This window comes from Panthera uncia, chromosome F1, assembly GCF_023721935.1.
Source record: "Panthera uncia isolate 11264 chromosome F1, Puncia_PCG_1.0, whole genome shotgun sequence".
Lineage (NCBI taxonomy): Eukaryota > Metazoa > Chordata > Mammalia > Carnivora > Felidae > Panthera > Panthera uncia.
The window spans coordinates 63,173,803-63,183,072 of record NC_064813.1 but is presented as its reverse complement, the minus strand read 5'-3'; the positions used below and the strand labels follow the sequence as shown (position 1 = coordinate 63,183,072).

The 9,270-nt window shown below is 55.4% G+C and overlaps 1 protein-coding gene across 1 annotated transcript; it reads right to left on the bottom strand.

Moving 5' to 3' along the window:
• Positions 1–7,575: 7,575 nt before the first annotated feature.
• Positions 7,576–8,712, bottom strand: KCNJ10 (potassium inwardly rectifying channel subfamily J member 10). The gene has a single exon (XM_049634708.1). It carries the CDS (start codon positions 8,710–8,712, stop codon positions 7,576–7,578), a length of 1,137 nt encoding a protein of 378 aa, XP_049490665.1.
• Between the last annotated feature and the right edge of the window lie 558 nt (positions 8,713–9,270).

Below are 9,270 nucleotides of genomic sequence, written 5' to 3'. Positions count from 1 at the left end.
CTGGATCGTCCTCTGACCAGAGTCCCTCTAGGGTGGCATCCTCGGAGGACTCCCTACTCCCAGCGCTTTTCTCTCTCTGATGTCCTTCACCTGTCTCAGCTTCCGCCCCCTTCCTCCCCGCCCCCCCCTCCCCCGACCGTGCTCCCCTGAATTTCTCACCAAGGACTCCAGCCCGTTAGCTCTTTCCCTTCTTGGACACTCACTGCACTTGGTCTGCAGAACCACAGGATGTCCTCATGTATTTCAGGTTCTATTCGTAAGCTTTCAATGAGATTGTTGGGTTTCTGAGGTTAGGGATGATACCTTATCCTTAGTTTCTTTTCAGTCACTCATAATTGACTGCCATGTTAGGCGCATTAGAAATGTCGGGCAGATATTGACTTACAGGTTTTACAGAGTAGGTGAGTCCATTCAGCCTCAGCGTGCAGCTCCCAGGACTGCTCTCCCTTGCCCCGTTCATCCGTCACGCAATTTACATTTATCCTTTGGATGAACCGTGTTAATCGTGGACACTCCATATTTATATCCCGATACCTTTTTCTCCTTTTGTGTGCCTCGGTGTAACGACGTGCCTCATGTGGATAGTTCCTTTTAACTGTCGTTTTGGTAACGTGGCTGCGTCTGTAGTGACAGCGCATTGTCCTGCTGGTGATGGTGGTGATGATGACTTCAAACAGCCGGCTTTGTTGAGGCCTTGTTTGCAGTGTGTCAGGCATCGTGCTCGACACTTACCACGCAAGGTGGATACCCTGCCTTCCCAAATGAAGAAAGCAGGACTCAACGAAGGTCAAGTAATTTTTTTCCTAAGTCACATCATGACCTAAAGGCAGAGCTGGAAAGCAAAAGCAATTCTATCTGGCTCAGATCTTTTTTTTTTTTTAATTTTTTTTTTTTTATGTTTATTGATTCTTGAGAGAGAGAGAGATTGAGCAGGGAGGGGCAGAGCCAGAGAGGGACACAGAATCCGAAGCAGGCTCCAGGCTCTGCACTGTCAGCACAGAGCCCGATGTGGGGCTCCAACTCCCGAGCCGTGAGATCATGACCTGAGCCAAAGTCGGATGCTGAACCGACTGAGCCACCCAGGCTCCCCGGCTCAGATCATTTCTAACTACCGTGTGGCTAACCTGCAAATAAAATGTTGCTGGTAAACTCTGATCTCCCTCTCTGCCTCCTCTCATTGATCTCTTGCTCTCATTACCTTTCCAGATCTACTCTCCATCTTTTCTGCCCTGTTCTGGGCAGCGTCACGCGGCCTCCCCTGCCCTCTGGCTCCCCATCAGAATAGGCCAGTGGGGGGGACTAGCAGATCTTTGGCACTGGCTGAGTTCGGCTGCCTGAGACCCTGACTTCCACTGGAGCTACTCCAGCCCCCTCCCTTTGCCTCCAACTCTCACCAGGTTCCAGTAACCTTCCGGGCAGGTTTAAGACTGCTAAAGGCTTCCGGCTGTCGGGAGTCCCTGGGTGCCTCACCAGCCCTTGTTGGTTTATTAGCCCTGCCCACACCTTTGTAAAAATCCCTTCACTGAGTCCTCTCCATATTAGCCCTTGGAGTGCACCATCTGGCTTCTGCTGGAATACTGACCGATTCAGTCACTCTTTTGCATGGATCTTGCTTATATTTCCCGCTTTGTCATTTCTTTTTGATCGATTCCTAATTCTTTTCAGGCTCAGCATCCTGTACCTTAGTCCAGACCTGCAACAACTCCATTTAATCATACGTCCTGACCACCTACACTACACGAGGGTCTGTGGTGCTTACCTCCCCCCCCGCCCCTCCCCCCAAGCTTTTGTAGGTCTTTTAACTGGTTTAGTGTCTCCTGTCTCTCAATCCTGCTGCTAGGCTGATAGCCATAAACAGCCCTTTAATTAGATCCTTTCCTTCCTCAAACATTTTCAATGGCTCCCAACTGCCTACAGAAAAAAATAATGGGCCATTTAACGTGCCATTCAGTCCCTCCATTACCCTACCTTTGCCATCTATTCACCTATAAAGCCCTCTGTTGCGGCTTTATTACCCATCCCTTACTTAAGCCTTGTGCTTTCTTCCTGCCATGCTTTTGCTCATGCTGTACCATCTACAAAGGGCCGAATTTCTTTTCACTTCCTTACCTACTGTTGGTCCTTGGATGCCGGATTCCAACCTCTACTCCTATGTCAACTCTCCCTAGACCTTAACTAGTGGGAATGATCTCTCGTTGCAGAACAGTAGAGTTTAGTGTCTGTTCTATTTTTTGTTTTTAATCAGTTAATTGCGTCATGCCTTAGGAAATCTGCTACCTAAGTCTTCCGTGGGTGTTTAACAGACGTATGAGCTCCACTGTATACTAGCGGTGTGAACTCCAGGCAAGTTCCTTCCCTCCCTCTTCCCTTCTTGAGTAGCATACATGCAGGTCCTGGGCTAAGTGCCAGCCGTGCCCGTGACCAAACCCCGACATGAGTCCCATTCACATGGCACTTAAAGTCTGGTGAGCAAGACCGACATCAGTGAGATCCATTCACAAGTGAAGTTGCCACCCTGATAAGTGCTATGAAAGGGGGGTATGTGGCGAAGCCATAGCTTTTTTTTTTTTTTTTTTTTTTAATGTTTATTTGTTTCTGAGACAGAGAGAGACAGAGCATGAGCAAGGGAGGGGCGGAGAGAGAGAGGGAGACACAGAATCCGAAGCAGGCTGCAGGCCCTGAGCTGTCCGCACAGAGCCCGACGCAGGCCTCGAACTCACACACCGCGGGATCATGACCTGAGCTGAAGTCGGACGCTCAACCGACTGAGCCACCTGGGCGCCCCAAGCCATAGGTTTTAACAGGCGTTTTGGTCTGAGAAGGGCGTCGTAAGAGTTAGCAAGGCTTGGGGTTGGCGGACAGGAGGGAGTTGCGCAGGAGAGCAGAGCAAAGCCCAGTGAGGCCGTCCATCCCTCATGGCAGGTGTCATGTCTTCTATCCCTGTTCCTCGAACGGTACTCTTACCATCCACATAAGAGGAACTCAGCATTTGCTGATGTTTCTTGAACGTTCCATCAAATGTGTTCTAGCCAGACCTCGTAGATTGTTATCCTCCCTTGCCTGGTGCTTGTCCCTGTGAAGTATTGTTGTCCCCCGAGGTCTCACTCTCTAGCACGTGTTGTAAATGGCATACCTGGTCCTTAGCGGATGCCACCTGCCATTGGCCTCGGTGCCCGTGACTTGTGGCTCTGTCTTGTTTTCCACACAAGTTTGCAAGTTTCTTCAAAGTTTGAGGGACTGGATGTTTCCTACATCCTCTGTCTCCCATGTCTTACGACTGGCTCGTCCCTAAACTAGTGTTGCGGAAAATGTCATGGGTAAAACATCTGTTGATGATGATACGAGACCCGTATTCTCCCTCCTCCTCCCTCTGTCCTTCCATTTCTAGGGAACAGGAGTCAGTGAGTCCGGGATGTGCTACTTCTTGTCAGAGAGGGTTCGGGACCGGGGACCGACAACCAGATCTTTTTCGGGTGAGTGCTGGGTAAGCGTAGAAGAGAAACCCATTTCTCTGAATGTCGGGACAAGATGCCCCACAGTTAAATGAACGGGCTTGGAGAGCCTCGAGGATGTGTAAGGAGTGCGCGCACATGGTAGCATGGAAGGGAAATCGGGCTCGTGAATCACCGGCTGGAAGGGCACAGTGCCCGGGACCCAAAGCACCTGGGCTTTCCCAGATTGAGCTGAGCCAATATCCAGATTTCTGGGTCTTTAAAAAAAAAACCAAAGTCGAGTGTGAAAGGGATTTGCTAAACTAAAGGCCCCCGAGGTTGATGAGGTTGATGAAGGGGGCTCCCAGAAGGAGGGAGGGCAGTGGGAAAGGGGAGGGGCCTGGCCACATGCTCCCTTCTTCTGTCCCCGCCTCACTCCACCCTCCCTTCCCTCAGGCCTGTGAGTTCGGCCCATACTAGGATTGGCTTCGACTTAGAGCAGAGATTCGTCCCATTTTGTTTAGCAGCGTGTTATGAACAGACTAAAATAAAATAAACCAAAGAAGCTCACGTCTTTTTTAACCAGGTAAAAAGAGCTGGTTTCGTCTGAACGCGGGGAACGGAAAAGCCGTCCCTGGACACGTGTGCTTCGGCAGAACCGGCCGATCCGAAGCCCACGGGCCGTGCGGACGCTACAGCCCGGGTGGTGGGTTTTCTTACAGAGACACTAGGTTAACCGGCGCGGGGAGGACCCGGTAGCAGCCGAGGGGAGGGGGCAGCGTCCCCGACTTGCAGCGGTGTGAGAACTGCCTGCCCCTCCCTGCTGGGGCCTCACAGGGAAATCTTTGCAAGGTCTTCTTAGCTGGCAGGGGTGGGCCGTGGCTAACGAGGTGAAGCACAGAGTCAGGATTTCAGAAGCCTCCCGTGGGGCCGGTGGCCCCATTCCCCCTTTTCACCCCGCCCTCCCCGATGCCCGGTGCCGGTAGTAGGACTCCCGGCATAGACAGTGTCGGGACCGGATGCAGCCAGGGCAAGGGCTGGGGCTCTGTCTCGGGGCTCGTCCGCAGCCCGACACCTGTGCAGTCCCGGCAGCGTTTGGGGTCTAGGGTGGGGACGTCCCCATCCGTGCCTCCCACCCCCCCGGGGGGTCAGCTTCTGGTGTGACAGCCCCCCCAACCCGCCCACACGCCACGGGGCTGGGGCTGCAGTCCCCCCCCCCCCCCCCCCCGTAGAAGAAGGAAATACAGCGGACTTCAAGACCAGGAAACAGAAGGTGCTTTTTATTTTAAAACCAAAAAAAAAAAGTGCTACAGTGACAGGACACTGCTGGGGCGGAGCGCGCAGCGTTAAGTGGACTCTAGATGCCCGTGTCCCAAGCATCCTCCCCCCGTGTCCTCCTGTCCCCCTCCTCCCGGGCCTCAGCACGCAGGGGTTGTCAGCAGCCTCATGGGCGTCTGAAGAGCGGCTTCCACGCCTCCCTCTCCCGTCCTCAAACCTGAAAGCCTCATCAGCTGTCTCCGCATGGAGACCAGGATCACTGGGCAGAAGTCTGGAAATCTGGGGAGCCCTCCCCCCCGAACCAGAGCAACAGAACTGCCCCCATGCTAAGATCTCCTTTCTGTACATTCAGTATATTTGGTCCTATAAACATCTATATACATACATCTGTCTACATATATATATTATCTCTGTCGCTTTCTCCTTAGGTAAACCTTCCATTTGTACCATGTGCTACTTCCCAAGCCTCCGCCTACGACTCATCCGCTAGTCCAAGGGAGACTCCGGCTTCGTGATTTCACCAGGTCCCTCAGCACCACCCTCTGTCTTCGTCACACCCTGAGTACCCTCCCTGTCGCTTGTTTGCCCGTCTGGAATCTCCCGGTTAACATGGGTGCCCAGTGCTCTCCTGACATCCCAAGTCCATGGTTGCTGTGGTCAGGGGACCCACTGCTCACCAGACGTGGCTGCTTATAAAGCTTGTCCGACAGCCGGAGAAAGGATTTCAGCTCCGAGGAAGAGGGGGTGATACAAAGAGCCGGTTAGGGTGGGGGGGGGATGCGTTGTCCTCCAGGGAGGCTTATGGCAGAGGAAGCCAGGTTGTGTTAAAAGGACAGTATGATTTAAAGTGCAGCTTAGAGCAAAGTCTGGGGTCTGCGAGGAGAATCAAAAAGGTTAAGGCAGAAAATGTCCTTATTTTGTTATGCAAGAATCTGAGTCTGGGGGCCTAGAATAGACAGCGGGGCACTCGGGAGAGAGGATTTCCCTCAGGAGGGACATAGCCGTGCACAGAAGAAACTAGCACAGGATGGCTTGCTGATGGAGAAGGTACACGCGCACACACACGCACACACTGCAGTATTTTGGGCCCTTACACACAGAAAGAAATCAGGTAAGTCTAACGTTGAATAAAGTCGAGAGCCCAGAAACTGGCTCTTTGCCTTCTGTTCTCTGTATCAGATTTTCAAGTTTTTCTGGTCCTCGTTTTCTTGAGAGCTAGGGAGCGTTGGTGGGGTTTACGGTCAGGGAAGAACGAAGGGTCTTCAGTTTCAAAATGGAGTTGAGTTCAAGGAGAGCTGCGTAGAAGGGGGCCTGGTGCAGTCGCGTGAGCCGTGACCACAGGTCCAGCCTCAGAACCGTGCGTTTCTCCGAAGCTCGGCACGCAGACGCGTGTCCACGGCCTGTGCGAGTGTTGGAGCTCATCACGGTTGGCTGAGTCCACTTTAAACTGCCACTGCATTCGCACAAGGACTCTCTGCCAAGCCACCGTGGGGGCACGGGGGCAGTTCCTTGGCACCTACATGAGACCAGGAGGCACTCTTGGGGTTTGGGGCTTTAGAGAACGTTCTGGTGCCCAAACGCCCTTCTTGGCCCCTCCCACAGTCCCCACCAGGGAACAAGGACTGGCCTGAGGTTGATCTAAAGCGTACCCTTTAACTTCTTCCTCTTCACGGCAGAGGGGAGTGGAGATGGGACCCGTGCCCACTTTGCCCAAGTCTCGGGAATGGCTCAGGGAGACCCCGGTGGTTGGGTCAGGAAGTATAGTCTCCCTCCCTCCCAGCACTGCCTAGTGAAACAGCTGACACCTCAGAAGGGTGACAGGGAGAATGGTGTCCGCCAGCCAGAGTTCTGCCCCAGCCCAAACCCTCATAAAGCACCCCCAATTCCCAGAGGCTCCACACAGCAGTCTGGAGGTCTGAGAATGTACTCGTCCTGCATGGTAGGGTTAATGTCGCTTTCCTTGGGAATCTGTGCCCTGTAAGTACCTGGAGCACCATTTCCAGACCTTTCCGTGGGGGTTGGGAACATACCGGCAAGGGCCATCCCATCCACGCGTCACAGGAGACAGATCCCCCCCCAGGGCTGTCTGGAGGATAGGGTCAGGGCTTTGGACGAGGGCTCTGCGTTCGTCACTCCACACCGAAGGGTTCAGATTCCGGGATGGGCGCACGTCAACCTCTATTCTCTGAGAGAGGAGGCGGCTTTGTGAGAAAACTGGGTACCCTGAGACAGGGTCCACTGGAGAAGATAGAAAGGAAAACGGGGGTGACCAAGGTTCTAGTCAGAATGTGCCAGCAGAAATTATGCTATGAGAAACCCTGACTCCTTTCAACAGGGGTTGGTAGAGAACCCAGGATCAATTAATTCCGGATTCCCGTATTTCTGAGGGCGCGGACTCCAAAACAACCATCGGAGTCTTGCCTTAGGGAACTAGCTGGGTGGGAAATTAGAGGCGGGTGGGGGCTCCGGCCCCAGGTCACCAAACTTCACGGTGGCGGTGGTGGCGGTGGGAGGTGGGGGGGGGGGGGAGTCTATCCTTCCAACTGCGCGGTCCTCCTGATGTGAGTCTCCAAGCGTGGCCGATGCGTCCTGAGCCACCTCAGCCTTAATCTTCCCTCTCCTTCCCCCATCCTGGTGTCGGGGAGTTAACGTATCTTGGGGAGGGGTGGGCTGGGCCGAAGGGGCCGATAGAAGGAAAGCTCGGACTCCAGTTGGCCTCGCCCACCCACGGGCCGCCAGGTTAAAGCGGAGGGAGTGGAGAATGGGTGCTTCCGGGGGCTCTCCAGCTAGCCTGGGTGACGGCCCTCCCCCGGGGCTGCCGAAAGAGGAGAGACCAGAGAGGCGGGGTGGGCGGGGCCGCGGGCCATCAGACGTTGCTGATACGCACACTGAGGGCGCCACCCTCCTCCGCTTGCTCCCTTAAGGACTCCTCCAGCTTGAGCTTCTCGGGGTCCCCGTAGCGCACGGCGCTGTCGCGGAGGCCGCTGGGAGGGGCCACCTTCACGACCTGGTCAAAAAGGCTGAAGTCGGCTATGTACTTGCCGCTGGCTGACAGCGAGATGGCGGGCGTGAACTCGTAGCCCCAGAGGATCTCCTCGGGCAGGTAGGAGGTGCGCACCTGGCAGGTGGCGCTGGTGGACTCCACCGTCCCGCTTAGGATCAGCACCAGCTCGAAGTCCCCCTCCCCGCTGCGGAGGGGGAGGTCTTTCAAGGGGCTGGTCTCATCCACCACGTGGTAGAAGGTGAGGGGCAGAATGAGGAAGGGGCTGTCCGAGGCCGTGTCGACCTGGAAAGTGACGTTGACCTGGCTGAGCCGGATGTTCTCGCCCTCTCTGGTCTGGTGGGTCTGGAGCAGTTTGCCTGTCACCTGGCAGCCGATGAGGAGGCTCTTCCGCATGTTGGCGACGCGGATCATGAGGCAGGGCTTCCCGTCGTGGGCGGCCACGACCGCGTGCTGGCTGAAACGGATGGTCTCGGCCCGCTTCTTGGGCCGCGCGATCTTGGCCAGGAAGGTGCCCGTGATGAAGATTTCCAGGATGGTGGTGAGCACCAGCTGGGCGATCAGCAGCACGATGGCCAGCGGGCACTCCTCGCTGATGTAGCGGAAGCCGTAGCCGATGGTGGTCTGGGACTCGAGGGAGAAGAGGAAGGCCCCGGTGAGCGTGTGCACCTGCACCACGCAGGGGGTGTGGTTGGCCGGGGGGCCCAGCTCCAGCAGGTCTCCGTGGGCCACGGCCACCAGGTACCACACGACGCCGAAGAGGAACCAGGTGCCCGCGAAGGTCGCGGAGAAGAGCAGAAGCTTGTAGCGCCACTGCATGTCGATGAAGGTCGTCCACAGGTCCTTGAGGTACAGGAAGCGCTTGTCGGCGATGTGCTCCATCCTGACGTTGCTGCGGCCGTCTTTTGTCAGGACCCTCCGCCGTCGGACCCCTGGGCCCACGAGGGGCCGGCTCTCCGTCTGAGTGGTCTGACTGTAGTACACCTTGGCCACCGACGTCATCTGGAGGGAGCGAGACGGCACAGCGGGGGTTATTGCAGGAAGCCAGCCAACTCCTGGCCACCGCCCACGGCGAAGGAAGAAGTGACGTGCGTTTCGGGGTCACCGATCTTACCGTTAGCGCGTATTTACTGAGCACTCGCTATTCGCCGGGCGCCGTGCAGGCCGCTGGTAAGCCAACAATGCAAATGACCTCACCCTTGCTCTCCAAGAACTCCCAGCCTGGTGAGCCAGACACATTCAGGGAGCAGATAATCGCAGGGAAGTCTGATCTTTGTGATTCTCTGTAACAAGCACAGGTCCTGGAAGGTGGGGCCAGAGGAAAGCGTTCTACTGGTCTCTCTTCCCCGCAAAACCAGTTCTGTCAAGATCTCTCATTCTGAAATAGGATCCCTCCCCACCCTCATAAATGGCAGGGCAAGAAAGACTATCCTGTTGAAATCCTTCCAGGCCACCCCACCCCCCCGAAAACACACAAACCCTTCATTTCCCTGCCTTTCCCCTAGCCCCAGGGCAGTACTCACTGGTGACAACCAGGGGACTCATCTGGCTCAGAAAACA